This window comes from Genypterus blacodes, unplaced genomic scaffold (genome assembly GCF_046128005.1).
Source record: "Genypterus blacodes isolate CSIRO-AG114 ecotype Tasmania unplaced genomic scaffold, CSIRO-AGI_Gbla_v1 ptg000007l_1, whole genome shotgun sequence".
NCBI lineage: Eukaryota > Metazoa > Chordata > Actinopteri > Ophidiiformes > Ophidiidae > Genypterus > Genypterus blacodes.
The window spans coordinates 5476820-5494836 of NW_027466821.1; the positions used below are offsets into that span (position 1 = coordinate 5476820).

Sequence of the window (18017 nt, forward strand, 5' to 3'; positions counted from 1 at the left end):
GAGTCCACTATTTTTAAACTTTAGATTTAGTTTGTTAGTCATGTCGAGTACGAGTCCAGCCAAAACAACTGCACAAATGCTTTTTTTGCTCTAGGGGGCACTGCTTAAAGTCAGGAAAAGGGACAGGTTTCGCATTGCAAGGGTCACTTCCACTTTGGAGCTGGAGTTTGGGGTTGTCTGGTAGGAAATCAGTTTTTTTTGTTTTTTTTTAAGTGGTCGTGTTGATATGAAGCTGGAACGTTTTGGGGTGTTGTGAACGTTGCCACGGCTGAGCTAATTGCAGTGTGTGTTATAACAGCTGCAGTGTGGATTTAGGAGTCATGGAACACCGCCAACACATGCAGGACCAAGTTTAGGACAAGTGATACTAATATTCCCCATCACCCAGTCATCTATCCCACACCTCTTGGTCTTCCCATCCCCCATCACCTTAAGCCCTTTACTCAGTCACTTATCAACATTATGTCTCTACTGATGGAGCGCCCACACATCTCAAGTGGCAAGAGCCTTAGTTTGTTTGTCTGTTCTACCATCTTAATCCCCTGACCCTAACCTGAGCCCTAGCAGAGTCCCGCGGTAATTACAGGGGTTCATATTCTCTCATTCTTATTTCCTGTGATCAAAAAATGTTGAAAGCAAGATTTTTGGGATCAAAGAGAACAAATGCATACTTTTATTTAGAAGTTATGGTGCACATTTCTTTTCTGCAGCCTTGCTGTGTTAAAGGCTCATTAAATGGTTGTATTTTTGAACAAAAATTATAAGTTAAATCAGTCATTAGAAAACAGCAGTCTCAATATTTGTTTAGTATTGTAAAAACACCAAAAAGCTATATTTTCAAATGAATAAATAGCTCAACCAACAACAGGTCATATTTACAACTTTACAATAGTGAGTTAGAAAACACCCAAAAAACATTGCCCATTTCAAATATGCACGAATACAAATTAAAAAAAAGTAAGCATGTAAAACAGTCGTCCAAGTGCAAATCTCCTATATGTTTACAAACTTGTGTTGTTTCTCCTCCAACGTGCCGCCATCATTGTTGGTCACCCTTTGTCGATGCTCAGATATCCACTATTCCACGGCAACAAATGGATGTCGATGGTCCTATTATCGAAGGTGATGCGGGAGTTCCACCTGGGAAATGATGATACATCGGTTTCACACACAGATCTTACGAATATTTAAGCAATTTGTGGTTGTTGTTGATAGAATAATGAGATACGGTATCAGAGAATGCCTGTTATTCCTCCCATGCCCCCTGGATGGCGCCCCTGAGTCTCCCACCCCTGCTGATCACCTGACTTACTCACCTGTTTCCAATCAGCTAATCAGCAGCCTGGTTTACAGGCTTATTGCAGTTTTTACTTCGTCAGTTTGATTCCAGATTCCAAGTTGCATCAAAGTGGACCAACATACTTCACATATTTACTATAATCATGACAATCATTTACATAAGCATACATTGACGCCCATCACTGCTTTCCATATCATAACTGCACTCTTAAGCTCAACAATGCCAGAAATCTGTGCAGCGTCAACAAATGAAGTGCAGGAGAGTGTGTGTGTGTGTTACATGTCTTATCTGTCTTTATCAAAGTGTTTCTATAAATACCTGCACTAAGTGGCCGGAATTTCACAGCTAGGAGACCCCACCATCTGAGGGCACGGCTCATTTTCCATTGTAACCAGGCAAACAAGAGAATATGCACCCGACTGCTTCGTCCTCCCTCCGTCTTCCTCCCTGCGCTGCTGGATATGCGTGCTTTGCACCTTTTATATCTGTTGACTCTTCTGTATCTCTGTCCCTCTTTCTGTGAGAGCATTGTAATCACACTGGGTGGTAATCACCAAACCTCGTGCTTGTTTGGTCCCCCCGGTGTATGGACGGAACATACCATGTCAGCCACAGCGATGACTCAGACGCCATAGAGTCTGTGTCACTGTCAGCTAAATTAAACACCCCTCTTGTTCACTTGGCCTGCAGGCATCCGTGCACAAGGACGCCGCAGTTTTGATGACGAGGATGAGCAATCGTTTCGCTTTTCGCAGTGCTTGTCACTGACTATTTCAGCTTCAATTTTGTATAATTGGTTAACTTGTGCTGTCACAATCTCAATCAGCAGTCGTGTTTCCATTAACCTGCGTTTTACCGCAATGGGACGTTTTGAATCTCAAATATGACAAAAATGTTTTCGATTCGCTTGAGGCGGATTTTGTGGCGAGTCGAGGGAAGTCATTTGCAAAACTGAAACAGACTTGGCGCCTGAGTGGTTACGTAGGACCTGACGTATATTGGTGGGATGTTGCGTTTTGTGCAGATTTAGCCCAATTTAATCATAGACAAAGAAGTTACAGTTATACTAGATGGAAAGCAGTGGCGTGAATGCAAGAATTCACCAAGAGCTGCAGGACAAACTGTGGTGAGTTTACACTTGAAAAGAAAAATACTCGTTACAAAATCTCGTTTTTTGATCCAATGGACAATAGTCCAGCCGATATTCACCTCATATTAACTAATAATCGTAATGTTGTGGGATGAGTAAGACAAACCTTATTTGCATCACATAACATAATGCAAACACTGACCATTCACATTTGAACTCTTTGGCTCTAAACCTGCAGTAGAAACATGGCTTTCGTGGTAAAGCATCATTTGGAGCTTCACATTGCTGCTCCAACTCACCCGTTTCAGGCCGCGCATGTTGCTGCCCCGGATGGACTCCATCAGCTGATCGTGGGCCGACCTCATGGGCGTGGAGGGCCTGCTGCCCTCCTCCCCTCTCCGCTCGCCCAACACAGGCCTCAGAGCATTCTTCAGCTCCGTCAGGATGCTCCTCGTCTCCTCTTTCCCCGAGTCCTTCTCTTTCCCCTTCTTGCTCTTCTTCCCCTTCGTCTTTGCCACCTTCTTGCCACAGTCCTCGTGCGCCCTGATCACCTCTGCGATCATCCTCGTGGGCTTTTTCTTCTCTTTCGGCCGGGAAGGAGGTGGCGGGGGAGGCGGTGGAGGTGGAGGGGGAGGAGGCGGGAGAGGAGGATGAGGAGCTGGAGGAGTCTGTCTTGTAGCTGGGTCATTTCGGGGGAGCTTGGGTGAGGACCAAGGTGAGCTGTGGGGGGATGAAGTGGGAGTTCCCTTCTAAAAAGAAAGAAGGAAACAGAAAGTTGACACTTCTTCTGGCAAAATGTACAACTTGTTTTCATTCACGATAAATCTGCAACTCTGTTGCTTAAAGAAGATTTCTACAGCATCTAACAAACACGTGACATGAGTTCCAGAGAACAGGCACAACAAAGGAGTCATACCAGTGCAGTAGTTCGGGGGTTAACCACTCCCTCTGGTGCGCTTCGTTGGCCTTGTTGTTGTTGCTGCTGCTGCTTCTGCTCCTGTAGCCGTTTCTGGCGCTGGCGGTCTTGGTTCCTGGTGAGGATCCCGGTCATGCTCATCCTGGGACCGGGGAGGTTAAACTGGTATCCCAGCTTAATCAAAGTGCAGTTTTCCCTCAGAATCTTCACCATCTCCATCTCCACCTGCAGACGGACACAACAACACAAGGGATATGGGACAGGAAACTGTTCACTCTTTCACCTGATGATGTAATTGATCAGGCTGAAGAGACAATGTTCTCAAAACTGACCTGTCCTCCACACATGTGTCTCTGGTTGTGGAAGCGAAGCTCAGTCAGGGTGTTGTTTCCTGGAAGTGCTTGGACCATCGCCATCACACCCTTCCCACTCACATAGTTGGACTCTATATTCAGACTGACGATGGACGAGTTCTCCCTCAGCATCTTGGCTATGGCCAGAGCCACGGGGTCGTCGGCATGAGTGTTCGCCAGGCTGAAGACTCGCACGTGTGTGTTGGCCCTCAATGCTTCGGCAAATCGGATCAGGGTTTCCTGAGAGGAAAGTTACGCTGATGTTCACATATTTCCAGAATGTTGTTTGAGTACCTAAGCATGATAAGGATATTGGTTGCTAAAGGACTCTTGAGGAGGACCAATGCTTAAGATGGCTGAACACTGACACAGTTGAGTGACAGTGAAAATAATACTATTGAGTTAAGTTGTAGTAACCGGAGTTCAACATCCAAACTAGGTAGAATAAATTGTTTCTAAATAAATGAGAGCAAATCGACACTTATAGAGAAACAGAACTGGCATAATGGAACACGTCGAAAAGCCTACAAAAGCTCCTCCACATGAAGTTCTACGCTTAGTGAGATACAAAAGTGTTCATCATCTTCATCATCTTCGTACCTGTGAGATGTCGTCGATGTTGTTGAGGTTGACTTCTGTGAGCTCCGGGTCGTTGCCAAGGACTCGTCCCAGAGCATCGTCGACAACAGTCGGGTTTCCGGTGGCGTCAATGGGAGGAGGGGGCGGAGTCAGTCTCATAGGCTCTACCCTCTGAGGCCTTAGCAGCTTTGAAGCGTTGTCCTGTTGTGTTACGGGAACAGAATCCTTTGCGAGTTCAGGTTTTGCTACGTCATCATCTTCCTCCTCTTCTGTTACTGGTTCCTCTTCTTCTTCTTCGTCGTCTTCTTCTTCCTCCTCCTCCTCCTCCTCCTCCTCCTCCTCCTCATCATCATCTTCTTCCTCCTCTTCATCGTCTTCTTCTTCTTTTTCTTTTGCATGTGCTTTTCGTTCTTTCTCATTTTCTTCATCTTTGTCGTCTTCCCTTTCGCTTACAAGCTCCTCTTTTTCCCCATCCTGTGTTGTAAACAGTTTAAACAGTTTTTGAGAAAGAAATTAGAAATATACATATATTAGAAAGTTAAAACCGGCTGAATTAATTTTAGAACTTAAAACGATACATTACTTTAACTATTTTGAGTAATACAGGAATTAACAATTACTTGGTTTTGCCTCGGGTACATTTGACAAAAGCCAAGCATATCTAATGTAGCACCACTGACCTGTTTGGGGCTTCCCCCACCCATCTCATCCTCCAACAGTTTACGTGTCTCAGTTTCCCAGTACTTCATGAGGGCATCTCTGCTGAATGTCCCAGTTGGGGTCTTGTCTGTCTGGTCTCTCTGCCTCAGTCCTGTGGGCACATTGGCGTCAGGGTCAATGTCCGTCAGCTCCTTTTCCAACTCGGCCAGCTCCTCCGGACTGAGCGAGGCTAAAAGCTCGTCCTCGTCTACGTCCTCATACTTACTCAGCTCCCGGCGGTAGCCGAAACAGCTCATGGCTAAAAAGTGTGATAATCACGATTCAGTTCAGAATAACCACAGACAGAGCAGTTCTTGAGTTGACCATGAGTTGTTGTGGATAGAAAGAAGCAGTTTGGGATGGAGATTCCAACAAAAGACAAAGTGTAAATCAGGATCCACCCCAGGGTTGTTGGAGCTCCAAGGACATAAGGAGTCGTCGTAGAGTCCAGTGGTGGTGTTTCTTTGCTTGTCTCTGGATCAGATGGCCTGTCTTTCTTGAACCAAAAGGTGCCTCCGATGAGCGTCTGCTCCAGTCTGAACCGGATCTTTTCTGGCTGGCCGCGTTACTGTGTGGGAGAGTGTCCGTCTCCTCTCTTCTCTAATCTCCACAGCTGTTGTTTAGGCCTTAAGAGAGGGATCAGAGAGGAACGTAACAAAGTGTGGGCCCCATGATGCAGCGTCTTTTTTTGGGAGGCACCACTCTGTGCAACAGAGTCACAAAAAGAATGTGAGCTCAGAGTGTGCGGCCTGTCGACGTAGCAGGCTGTCATCACAGCGCGAGAGCCAAAATACCAACGGGACCAAAACAGATACACGGCGCAAGAAAGACAAACAGAGCTAACGTGTCTCCCGATGAGCAGCAGTGTAAACACGATATCACAGATTCAGTGTCTGCTAAATGAAGAATGGCCATCAACAAAGAGGTTGCCCTCTCAAGTGTCCTCAAGGGAATCAAGGGAGGAACACACACGTAACACCAGACGACAATGAAAACATACATATTTGTTTATTAAAAAGTAACAAAATGTGCAAATATTAAAGCACATGAGCCACTATTTCATACAATTACACCTGAGTTAACAAAAAGGTGCATTGACATTAATCAGGAAGGAAAAACAGATATATATATATATATATATATCTATATATGTAGAAATCAGATGTGTTTCAGGTAGAGGAGAGGTCAGTTTACAGGTCATATTCTCTGTAGGTCAGGTAGCTCTTCAGTCTTGGAGGAAAGGGGACAGCAGCCATTGCTTCAGGGTTATTCAACCTCCTGGATGTCATGCGAGCTCTGATTACCAGTCTGCACAGGTGCTGCAGAGATCTCGGATTTCCTGCAGACCCAAACAGATTAATTAATAATGATCATCGCAATTATAAGTAGAAGAAGAGGAGGATGATGGTTGTATTAGGATCTGTTCCCGCTGTATCCAGAGCAACGGATTGGTACTTTTACCCAGTATGTCGCAGATGTCGGCCCATTCTGGCCTCTTCTCTAGGATGAGCCTGAGGTTTGTGCAGATGTCCACATGGTTGACATAGTCCAGGAGCATCCTGACCACACTGGCCACCAGTGGGGCCAACCAAGACACAGATACAAACTCACAGAACTGAAAGAGACGTGGACAAAAGACGACAAAGTGAATCAACGCATGTGTTGTCTCACCGGCTTATTGATAGACTGTGTACGTCCTTACTGAGATGACGCCAGGTTGCCTGTAAATCTCATAGGCTTGGTTATGAAGGTCAGCCCGCGTACTATCCTGTCCTTTACTGTTATCATGGCAGCACTGGAAACACCTTATAGAGACACAGTTGTAGAAATAACATGGCACAATTTCTTAATGAGTTTCCGTTGAAATTTCAGCACTTTACTCTTTTTACTGTGTACTTGTGAGCTTGATATCCGCTGTTGAGCAGCAGTCGCAGCATGACCTGATCCCTCAGGCTGTACTGCAGAGCTGTGGGAAACACCGTGTCATTGATTGCCCTGAAGTAACTGTTCACCTCCGCTCCATAGGACAGCAGCAGACGCACCAGCTCGTGTCTGCGTGCAGCCGAACACAATTCAGATTTGTCAGACGAAGCATTACGCTTGACTCTTGTGTCCTTAAATAAAACCTCACATATATGGATAAAGTCCCATAATCATAGCCAGTATCTCACCCATACACACCTCTCAGCTCGTATGGCGACTAAGATGCATCTCAGTGGGTCCAGGTCCGTTCTCGCTCCAGCTTCCAGCAACATCTGAGCACAGGTCAGGTCGCCATTGCACACAGCAAAGAACAGAGGACTCTTCCTGAGGTCCCCGTAGTTCTCTGGAAGATGTTCAAGTGAGTTGCATTTTTACGATACATTTGTGACAGATTCTTAACTTCCAGAGAAGCCCCTGAGTTTACTGGGGCACTCCATCCTTTTGTTTCTTTATCATAGTTGTGTTTTTGCACAGGATTTCCATCCTGTCATCCACATCTACCTGAGTGTGTGTATTTTCAGCATACCAGAGATGTCTGTGCCCAGCAGGGCGTTGACATCGAATCCTTTCTGGAGAAGCAGCTCCAAACACACGGCTTGTCCCCCGTCAGCTGCTGAATGGACAGGATTCTGACCCGAGAGACGGATGGCTTTCTTTCTGGTGAGGGGGATCAGAGTCCTCAGGGCTCTGCAGAGAGACGGGTGGGGGAGTTACAGAGGAAATACGCGGGCAGACAGAGCGATGTTCTTTTGATTGTGGTTTGTTTCAGTGTTATTCAGAGAGGGAGCTGGCGGAGAAACAAACAGACGGCTCTCTGTGGACATCACTGCTGTGCGATGAGGTGGAGACAGACAAGGAGGAGAGAGAAAAGAATGGATTTCTTTCTTTCTGTCTGTCTTTCTTCTTCAGCCACTCTATGTAATTACCCTCTATCTGATAAACTCCCGTTGCTCCCCTCAACTCCATAGCTGTGCAGTCATCGGTTTTCTGATGTAATTCGCACACCTGAAAATGGAATGCTTACATCATGTAATGGGAGACAAAGTGTGTAAAACTGTAAACTGCTTGTCAGTCCACTATTTAAATTATACCCTACTAGTTACTTGACGACCATTTATCCTTGACCCAACCAATATCTATGTTGGGTCCGTGTCAGATGGGTTAAGTCCTCCTGGCTTCAGGTTCATTTTGCATTACAATGTACATGAAAACCTGAATGGAAACATCAGCCCCCATGTCTCAGAATGTGACCGTCAGCTCACAGGTAGTGGCCCTCATAGGCGGCTCTGTGTATGGGCAGCTGGAAGGCATTGCTGGCTACGTTAGCGTCGGCTCCGTGGCTCAGGAGCAGCTCCACACAGTCCAGGTTTCCTGACCCTGCAGCATCGTACAGGACTGAGTCTCCATTGATGGCCTGAGCGCTTACGTCACCACCTAGAGGACCACAGGGGGAATATGAAAAAAGGTCTGATCACTGAGAAAAACAAGTTGATGATTTGATGAAATTGATGATCTCTACCGTGCTGGATGAGTATATCCAAAGCTTCGGCATTGCCATGTTCAGCTGCGATTCCCAGAGGTGTCACCCCATGACCATCTCGTGCTGTTGCTCCACCTCCATGTCGGAGCAGCAGCATCAGAATTTCTGGACAACCCACCTGGTGTATGAGACAGGAGGACAATAGGAGGGAAGGCTGACAGGGGAGAGGTTATCATCTCTAAATTGAGATTCTGTTGTGCACTACCCGTGGTGTGAATGTTCACCTTCGCAGCTTCATGGGTCGCCGTCCACTTGGTGCGACACAACTGCTCTACATTGGCCCCTCCCATGATGAGTATGGAAACCAGGTCATAGGATCTCTGCCTCACTGCTACAGAATGTATAAAACACAAAACAACATGGCACCTCATGATTTCTGCTTTATTATTATGAAGGCAGTTAATGTTTTAAATAGTGTGTGTGTGTGCGTGTGCGCTCGCGTGTGTTACCAATCAGCAGCGGGGACTCGTTCCTGCTGTTGGTGTTGTGTGGTGAAGCTCCATGTTGCAGCAGATTCCTCACATTCTCCGGCAGAGCGACCTCTGCTGCCAGAATCAGTGCCGTGTCTCCGTCCTCTGTCTGCTGCTCTAGGGTCACGTCTGTGGCTGTCTGAACTGTCAATACACACACGCAAACACACACACACACACACACACCAATACAAGAGTCTTACTGTATACAGCATTGCTTCTATCCGCCTAGACTACCACGTTCAAATCCCAGCATCCTCTCTTGAACTAATACGTCCCATTTAAGCAGCAGAATTCTGCTCTATTGACCTTTCACCCTGCCTGCTATGTAGCGGGTCCCTCACCCTGCAGCACCACCTGCAGGATGTCTGCATGCGGCTGCACAGCTGCTGCGTGCAGGAGCAGCCGGCCTCTGCTGTCCGTCTCTGTGAATGCAGACGCACACGCCGAGAGCTGCCGCAGCACACACACGTCCCCTGGAGAGAGTGCATACACACACACACACACACACACACACACGGTAGACAATGTTGTTGATGATTGAATATTTTCCTCTAAAGATAAACTGGGTTGAAGTAGCCTTACCTTTCTCGATGGCTTTCATTATCTGGAAATATTCCTCACTGTTTAGTTCCTTCCTGATGGATTTGAGGTGAACATTGGTTCAGAATATAGGATTTCACTTAAACGTAACAGTTCTTCATTGTCGTACCTCTTTGCTTGTATTGAACATGGTAAATTGTAGGAATCCTGGATGCTCTGCCGGATGGCGAACTCAACAAGTTCCTCATTGATCTGTTCCTGTTCAATGTCGTCCATTTCTATCACAGCCTGGGGGTGAGAATGACAGGATTCACCCTCCACCAAGCTTCTTACCTACATCAGAATCATTTCAAACTAGAGTAGGAATGTGTCATACCAACATATCCATACATTCAGTAGTATTCCATGTCAGCTCTGTCAGTATTCCCTCTCACCTGTTGGTGTGCCCTTCGGCTGGTTTGTGTTTGTTTGTTTGTTTGTTTCTCCGGGGTCCCGAGCTGTCTGTGTTTATATTTAGCTGTGACGTGCTTAAAACAGCCTGACTCAGCCTCACACTTTCCTGTCTGTCTTGCTTTCACTTCCAGCTCCAGTGGGCAAAGTACTCCTGATTAAAACGCTCGGATTACATCATCGTTTCAGTAAAACAAACATTCCACTTCGCTGTCCCGGGCACACAGCTGTACTGCAGATGTTTCATCCACTGGTCTGACCTGCACCTGACTGGCTCTATCAGGTGTGTTTCGTAACTTTGGTGCCACCTAGAGCTCAGATGGTGAAAGACGCCTGATTGAAACAAGTTATATAGAGGGACACAGAGCTGGAAATGGCGAAAAGAGAGAGAGAAGGAGAATATAAAAGACAAAAATCCAAAGTATATCCTCCTACAAAAAAGACATAATCGAGTCCAGAACCCTGTTTAAATGCCGTGCTGAAGTGAAGCGGTATCATAGGGAGGACTGAGGATGATGAGGATGAAGATTAGATCTGTCTACGAAATTCCAGGTAAATCTACTTACTTTTACTTACTTTAGCTTCTTCAACGTATTTACGCGAAGAAGAGGAGTTTGTTAAAGTGTAAAATATTCTTGAAATTGTCTTGCTTTTCCCAAAGATGGAGGATCATTTGCTTGAATCTACATCGGCGTTCTGATCATTATTAAAGGAAATCAATAAGGGCCACTTAGCGACCCTATAGTATACAATATGTGCAGTGTGTGCTCGTTCTGTTAAGGTATAATGAGGAAGATGAGTAAAGCCAGTCACTAGGATGGAATATTGTAGATTATGTGACGTGGCCTCCAGTCCACTACACACAACACACTTTACCAAACAACAGTTTAAGGGAAAAATCTTGACGCACTCTGGGTGAAACATTCCCTCGAGAAAACAAGCTCACACTTTCGCCTGAGGAGGCAGAAATCGATGAGTGGGAGTTTATGGAAAAGTCTCAGACAGCGTCAGAGTGTGTGTGAGTGAGTGTGTAAGAGAGAGAGAGAGTGTGCGTGTGTGTGACAGTGAGTCAGCCTGTAGGCGGCCTCTCCACCACGTTAAAGGCTTCACCAATCTGTCTGGAGTGAAGCAGACCGCCAGACCATCTTCAAGTTACACTACCACACTTGCTGGACACTCACACACACATACACACATATACACACACACACACGAATGCTCCGTATTTGACCTGGAAACACTGATTTTAATGCACTGGAATTGAGCAACCTTGGATTCTTGCTCCATATGAGGAAGAAAGTAAGTTGAAAGTTTTACCATTTTTCTGCACAAATGATGTGATTGTTTGAATGTATATATGAATATATGTAGATGTGTTTGTATCATATTTATACTGTATTTGACAAATCTAAAAGTAGAGAATAATTGTAGTTTATTTCATCCCTGTTCTATATTAATACGATATAATATATAACTGCTGTGATTTCTGTAATCTGTTCTTCTTTCATCAAAGGTGGAAAAAGTACACAAATTCTTTACTTAAGCTAAAGTATAAATATAACAATACTTCAGCAATAAGCGACACTTCACCACCAGTAAAAGACATGCATTTATTCTTTTAGTTAAGGATGAATGTATTTAGGGAAGATAAAATTGAGTGCCTAAAATAAAGTTATATCATAAATAGGTTACCCTATAGTAATATCTCATGTAGTAGGTTGTATAGTACTGAATACACTGCTGGTGTTGTCAGGGGAGGAGGAAAGTAAGAGGAAACAAGGACTCAGTTTACCTTCATTCAATATATTGAACAGGGAGTCATCACATGTTCCCCACTGGAGGCCGACAGCTTGGTAAAACATTTTATAGAAATAAATTGATACTTTGAAGTAGACAGACAGGCACTGTTAAAAAGTCTAACAATCCGTCCTGTTTGATTTGCTGGCTTGCTTTTATGTTTTACGCGTACATTCTCTCTCTCTCTCTTCAAAGACAGTGAGTCACTTCATCTGTCAGATAAATGCAGCAAAATAAAAAGTGTCCGATTTCGCTCTTCCTCTCTGTCTGATGTACAGTATATACAGACTTATAGACTGAATAATCAAGGGTCTTCATGCTGAATTTAACTTAATTTAATTATACAACAGCTGCTGGGGTGTTTTTATTACGATAAAATGGTCAAAAACGAGTATATAGGTCCAAGTGTTTCTTCAGATTATCTCCCAGCATTTGAGAAACTTGACACCAAGTCTGACTGATTGAGTCATTCTTAAGAATAATGTTAAACAAATGGCAGAGCTTTTAAAATAATGCAACCCAAACCCTTGGCGATAAATTGAGAACATTGATCCTTTCTTCTCTTTCTAAAACAAATTGAATGAACTTGCTGATCGATTGCCTGGTAATGGCCTAATGATTTTGTAGTTTTGAGTTGCGATGAGGGTTTTATTGTTTTGCACATTAGGCTAAATGAGTCTTTGGTAAATCAGACACATGTGGGTGTGACCTGGTCCAGCTCCCATGTGTGAAGGAGGAAATGCATACCTTAATAATTGGTTTTAAATAAACAGTAATTATACAAATACTATAGTCAGACGTGACTATAAACCATTTAACTGATTTCTGTGTTGTTTTCAGATCTGGAAAGCATCTTGTCTCCTCTTGAGTCTGTTCACAAGTCTGAATCTGTGCTCTGGACAGTTTGGGACACCGATAACTGATGATGTGAGCAAGCTGTCATTATTGGTGAGATTATGAGCTTGTTATTGATGAAATCACTTGGCTTGGGAATGAAGTTTGTGCCACACGATTTCAATCTTTGTCTTCTTCTTTTATAACTAATCTCCCCCTTTTTCCCCCTACAGAAGCAGAATATTCCTTCAGACTACCAGATTCGTGTTCATTACATTCCCAAAGAAGTGGTGTGTATGCTGCTATCAACAAATCAAGACCTCTGTGACTTTTTTCAGGCTCTAAACGTGATTCAGTATTGAATAAAAGGTGCTGTTTGCTCTTTGCATCTCCAGAGCGGCATGTGTTGGGTGGTGCTCAACATCTATCCCCTGGAGCAGAGTCTGCGGAAGCTGGCCAACGTGTTTGGTACCATTTCCTCCAATAAAGAAAACATAATCGTCTTCATTGCGATGTTGAAGAGTTTACGCTTCACTTTTGACCACGAGGAGCTGGTAAGCAAGGCGGATTTATCAGCATCCTACATTTTTTCCGACAGTTTTGGAAGTTTCTATACATAACTGAGTCATTTCTTGTCTGATCACCCAGGAAACGACGATGCAAGTCTTCCAGTGTCACTACCGCGAAGGAAGCTTAGTGTCGGGCCTTTACTTTGACTACATCAAAGAAGTCTTGCATTCTGCGGCACAGGGAACATCTGGCTTCGCGTGTAAGCCCCCGCCGTGCCTAAACTCCCCACCACAGCCAGGTGAATAATGACTTTGCATTCATAATTTAAGTTTTGAGTGGGTGCTTTTAAAACTGAAGTGAGTTAGTGGCCTGCGAGGGGCAAGATATTGATTTTCAGTCTTAATGAAGGACACGTGTCTGTGGATGCACATTAGCGTGTCACAGAGTCAAACCACTAACCTTGAACTCTTAGTAGTAATTAAGGGAATTGTAAGATCCAAAGGGGCGTTAAAGCAGGTCATTATTTGTGGTTGGTCATTATTGGCTGTGACCAACTGCAGGAAGAATCGTTTACAATCGCCATTTGCAACATGCATTTATCAATTATTCACAAAATGTAATATATTTTTAGACCTCATGATAAATCTAAACAGAGGCAACAGATACACTGAAACAGCTGAATTCTTTCTCCGGGTTCAAAAAGTGAATGAGATTAGATTGCTATTAGGATGTAACTGTAGTCTGTGATATTTCCTCCTTTGCAGGAAGTCAGGAAGAAGGACGTGAGAACAGCTGGAGGAAGAGAGGCCCTTTGTTTCTGCTCCTTATCCCCATCACAGCTTGTCTTATCGTTGTCTTGTGGCTGGTAAGTGCCGAGAAGCATACACAGAATCAGATAAAAAATAACAGAAATACAGAAAAAGAGAAAAAGAGAGTATTTTATTTTGAAAATCAAAAACGATCATATTCCGATATATTTCCTGTTATCTTGCAAACTACTTTTGCTCCTGTGTCGTAATCAAATCCATTTTTCAAATTATTCATGCTGATGATGGCATGTGTGTGTGTAATGCTGAATCAGTCAAATACAAGCGCAGCGAGTTTGGACTCTGTGACACCATTTTTTTTTTCACTGTGAGGCATTTCACAGGAATGTCCTGGATTGACCTGTGTGCCCTGAACTACAGCGGCTCCTTTGCTTTCTCGCATATGCAGAGACAAAAACATAATTTAATTGTAGGCAGTCTGAGTCGCTGAATGCTTGATTTCCTCCATTTTTCTCCTTGGTGATAAATGAGTTTTTGGCGAATGAATGTGTGCGGGTCTGTATAATGTGTCCTACTTTTGCTAATTGGCGAGCACTTCCAGGAAAGCCAGGTCATTAAATATTCAGTAGTACTTTGTGGATCTCTCATTACCTTTCATAATGATATCCTCTGTTGAGATGTGTTATCTGTCATTTTCAGAAGTTGTCCATCATTGCAAATCGCAAAGACGCCCATTGTTGAATTTGTGTTTTTCCGGTTATTTTTAGGCCAAGACTGGAAGGTGTTTATCAGCGGGTGACACAGAAAACAGACAAGTGGCCCCGTGCGACATGGTCCCGACTGTGTCTATCTCCATTCCGCTGCAAACCCTCGCCCACGTTGTTGACACTCAGCCAGTGGAGGAATCGGTGCTCGAACATGAAAGTGGATGAAGAATACGGAGAAGCAGAAGGACAACGATTTGTAACGGCTTACTGCATGAACATCAGCTACGGCAGAAAACGAAAGTATTTTACTCACCGTTAACAAAGGCGGGTGTATTAGACATTTTCCTAGGAGCTCTTCCATTACTTAACCAATCCAAAGAGATTTTTTGGGACCCAAAAAACTCGAAACAATGGTTGGATATCTGCCAAAAGGGCTGATGAAGTATAAAATTACTCATGGCCATTATGTAACAGCATTTGGCCGGTGACTGGTCCGACTCTGAACCCAGCGAGACATTTTTCATTCCCAAATCTCTCGACTGAGTTATCCTGTGTGTTGTTACATTGATTTCCAATCCAACATACCACTGGAGCCTCAGATCTTTCACTGGATACACTGGAATATTCGTTCGAAGCGGGATCACATCTTCCAGAGACTCTTATGGGTAACTGCTGTAGCAAAGAGTGTGTCAGTCCATCAACAACACACTGAATTACCCACCTCTGTTAGCGTACATGTGTAAGTCAGAGGTATATGCAAAGAAATACATTCCTAGAAAACAAATCCATACTGTAAAATGCTTGAAAACAGCCAGAGCTACATGCGCCTCAGTCAAGTGACAGATGAAGGCTTGATTCTGAGCTACTGCAGCTCGGCGGGAACGGGTTGTTGACATTGTTATGATCTGTGATCTGTCACAAACAACACGCTGAGCAGCTCCACAAGTGTCCCACTTTGTGTATCAAAGATGGGACCAGATGGCAGATAGCCACGGCCTGGGGCGCTTTCAATCCACTCATTGTGTTTCAAAGCTGTTGCCAAGTGATCTATAGCTGCTGCCTGGCCACAGTGAGTGTGTTAGGGTTCTTATGCCTTATTCACAGAGTCAATCACGTTCAGTCATGAGAACATGACTCCCCGAGTGTGTGCGCTCGTGTACTGTATGTGTCAGAGAAAGAGAGAGAGTGAGAGACAGGACGGACAGGACGAGGGAAAGGGAGAGAGATAGACAGATAGATGGACGGACGGATGATCTCAGTGAGAAGCATAAGGAGGGCTTGTTCTCGCCACAAAAGAGCTCGCCGTAGGCTGGAGGAAATGCCAGTTACAAACACGACTGATGTCGGCAGATCCTTATGAATCAACAAGCCAAGAATCTTTCCAGACCGCAGGGTGTGTAGTGTCATCTACAGAGGATGGTCAGTATTTCAATAACAGTTTCATGTGTTTGAAGGGTTTACTTACAAAACAAATTAATGACATACGGACCCAAAGTATGCGTGTGTGTTATTTGGTAGTAAAAATCACATCATAATTCAAATAGACAAGGGTGTTTTAATTGCACACAACTTCTAACATTATTTACTGTGTTTTTGGTGAACGATTAATGTGACTTTTTCCTTATTTTGTCTGAAAATGTGTATTTGTATGTGATTTATTTAAGTTATTTTGTTACGTGATAGACCAAAGTGAAGGTTTGAAGTATTTATATGTCAAAACTTCAAACATCCTTTAGACGTTTTTAATCCAGGTGGACACAAAACAACATGTATTTTATATTTGAAGTAAATAAATTACCATTGCAAATACTGTTATAATAATGAGTCATATTAATGCTTTTGCATCCATTACCATAGTTGTAACTATACTGCGTAGTATTATATGCTGTATATACCCTTATATATTACTGGATGTCCCTGTTGGTTAGTTTGAACCTCTGTGTTCCTTCACTTGCTTGATCATCTTCATTGATGTAGTTTGTCTGTGTTTGGCATATGATGTTATGATTTTCAAGGCATTTCTCCTTGCCATATCGAATAAAATATCTGTAGCTTGAGCTCTGTAAGTCTAGTCATCTATTGTTGCTTTGACAACTCAAACATGGCACTGAAGTGATCATGATGCAGTTTGATTTAGTTACTTCAAAATTAAAATTCTTTTTCATAAAGTGTCAAGGTTTTGTTTGTCTATCTCCTGTGAGTGCTCTGTTCTCCTTTTTTCTATTAAAATATATATTATATTCAGTAATATATAACATAAAAGTAGAATAGAAGAATACACAGTATCTTATTAATGGTGTAACAAGAATATATAGGTGGATAAATATATACAATATCAATTCAGTTAAGGGATAAAAGTTCTCCATTCATATATTTTGACATTTGATATTTGTTATAAAATGCACACGAATCATACACTCATACCATGTTGCCAAGTCATGGGTAATTTGTCATGAATAATTTGAAAACAATGGTCATTATTACATGAATCATGATCATAATCTATGACCAAGATGGATTGTGACCTATGATATATGAGCCGCCACAACGTTTCACAACATGATGCTTTTATTTTGTATGGTGATATCCGCCGGAAGTAGAAATAACTTTACACAGAGGTGTCCATGTCTCTGCCTGATTGGAGGATATTTTATAAACCAAAATCGCTTCCAATTGTTCGTTTTTTTGTGTATTTTTTCAGTAAGTAGCAGATTCATATTCCGCTCATTATGCAGAATCGACCAAAGTAAACAGGTACGTGGCTAAGGTAACAACATTTACAAACTGGCATTAGCCGCCACTGCAACTCTATCTCTGTAAAGTATGACGAACTGTTTTTAAATGTGTGTGTTTTTATTTGGCGACAGCATCGTCGACAAGCATCGGAACCAAAAACTCGTTGAAGCCTCATCATCAGTATCCCTGCACAAGCTTGGGTTCGATCACTCTGCAGTCTTGGAACCCTGCGGGCGTAAACAAATAAGAAACTGCGCCCCCCATCTCTCATTTTCCACACAACTACATTTTTCCTGTTATGTGTTGCTGTTTATAATGCTACTGTGTTTTTCGTATGTAACTATGCTGTAACGTTCCCTTCAGTTGCTCGATGCCCCTCGCTCGCTGTCGCCCCCTGCTGCTGTTATTCACCCAGCACGACCTCTGCACTGCAGTAAGAGTGTCACACTGTTCCGTCTACTTTGAAGAACAGATGGAGCGTCACATGAACCAAATGATGCCCCCCGGATTAATGACTTAATAAAGAATGTATATGACTGTATACCGTTTTATTAAAGTTGCTGAAAACACAATATTGGCCAAAATTCATGATTGCTTTCTCTTTACATTTTGGAAGCCAAGATTCAAAGTATCTTTCCTGATGCACTAATTTAATTGTAATGTATTTGTGTTGACATGTTTTACAAAAATAAACAAGGAATAACTGATCTGCAACAAAGAGCACAGTGTTTGCAGTAAAATGA

At 43.3% G+C, this 18017-nt stretch overlaps 3 protein-coding genes across 7 annotated transcripts; 1 reads left to right on the forward strand and 2 right to left on the reverse strand.

The window, feature by feature from the left end:
• Positions 1–657: 657 nt before the first annotated feature.
• Positions 658–5650, reverse strand: lmod2b (leiomodin 2 (cardiac) b). Its single transcript, XM_076150241.1, has 6 exons — positions 4919–5650; positions 4260–4712; positions 3639–3899; positions 3307–3531; positions 2690–3139; positions 658–1140 (listed from the first exon to the last, which is right to left on the reverse strand). The coding sequence occupies exons 1-6, from the start codon at positions 5192–5194 to the stop codon at positions 1114–1116; spliced, it is 1692 nt and encodes a 563-aa protein (XP_076006356.1). The 5' UTR covers positions 5195–5650; the 3' UTR covers positions 658–1113.
• Positions 5651–6074: 424 nt separating this feature from the next.
• On the reverse strand, positions 6075–10051 carry asb15b (ankyrin repeat and SOCS box containing 15b). Of its 5 annotated transcripts, none has more exons than XM_076150049.1 (14): positions 9908–10051; positions 9643–9761; positions 9516–9568; positions 9275–9406; positions 8910–9074; positions 8685–8791; positions 8440–8578; positions 8183–8354; positions 7447–7607; positions 7119–7263; positions 6834–6989; positions 6640–6742; positions 6399–6552; positions 6075–6276 (listed from the first exon to the last, which is right to left on the reverse strand). In XM_076150049.1, the coding sequence occupies exons 2-14, from the start codon at positions 9747–9749 to the stop codon at positions 6128–6130; spliced, it is 1743 nt and encodes a 580-aa protein (XP_076006164.1). In that variant the 5' UTR covers positions 9750–9761; positions 9908–10051; the 3' UTR covers positions 6075–6127. The 5 variants fall into 5 exon arrangements, with proteins under 5 accessions (XP_076006164.1, XP_076006171.1, XP_076006159.1 ...); XM_076150056.1 differs by having other exon boundaries at positions 9643–9806; XM_076150044.1 differs by having other exon boundaries at positions 9850–10051.
• Positions 10052–12416: 2365 nt separating this feature from the next.
• LOC143003656 (kit ligand-like) lies at positions 12417–13370 on the forward strand. The gene is made up of 5 exons (XM_076154434.1): positions 12417–12422; positions 12561–12668; positions 12788–12844; positions 12950–13108; positions 13203–13370. Exons 1-5 carry the CDS (start codon positions 12417–12419, stop codon positions 13368–13370), a joined length of 498 nt encoding a protein of 165 aa, XP_076010549.1.
• The last annotated feature ends 4647 nt before the right edge of the window (positions 13371–18017 follow it).

Excerpts from the sequence above, each read along its gene's own strand:
- lmod2b (XM_076150241.1), bottom strand. The coding sequence starts at position 5,194 with ATGAGCTGTTTCGGCTACCGCCGGGAGCTGAGTAAGTATGAGGACGTA. Across the intron at positions 4,713-4,918 it reads GTGGGGGAAGCCCCAAACAG|GATGGGGAAAAAGAGGAGCT; the intron begins GTCAGTGGTGCT and ends TTTACAACACAG. Across the intron at positions 3,900-4,259 it reads ACATCGACGACATCTCACAG|GAAACCCTGATCCGATTTGC; the intron begins GTACGAAGATGA and ends CTTTCCTCTCAG.
- asb15b (XM_076150044.1), bottom strand. Across the intron at positions 9,407-9,515 it reads AATGAAAGCCATCGAGAAAG|GGGACGTGTGTGTGCTGCGG; the intron begins GTAAGGCTACTT and ends CACTCTCTCCAG. Across the intron at positions 7,264-7,446 it reads GCTGGGCACAGACATCTCTG|AGAACTACGGGGACCTCAGG; the intron begins GTATGCTGAAAA and ends AACATCTTCCAG.
- LOC143003656 (XM_076154434.1), top strand. Across the intron at positions 12,669-12,787 it reads TGAGCAAGCTGTCATTATTG|AAGCAGAATATTCCTTCAGA; the intron begins GTGAGATTATGA and ends TTCCCCCTACAG. Across the intron at positions 12,845-12,949 it reads ATTACATTCCCAAAGAAGTG|AGCGGCATGTGTTGGGTGGT; the intron begins GTGTGTATGCTG and ends TTGCATCTCCAG.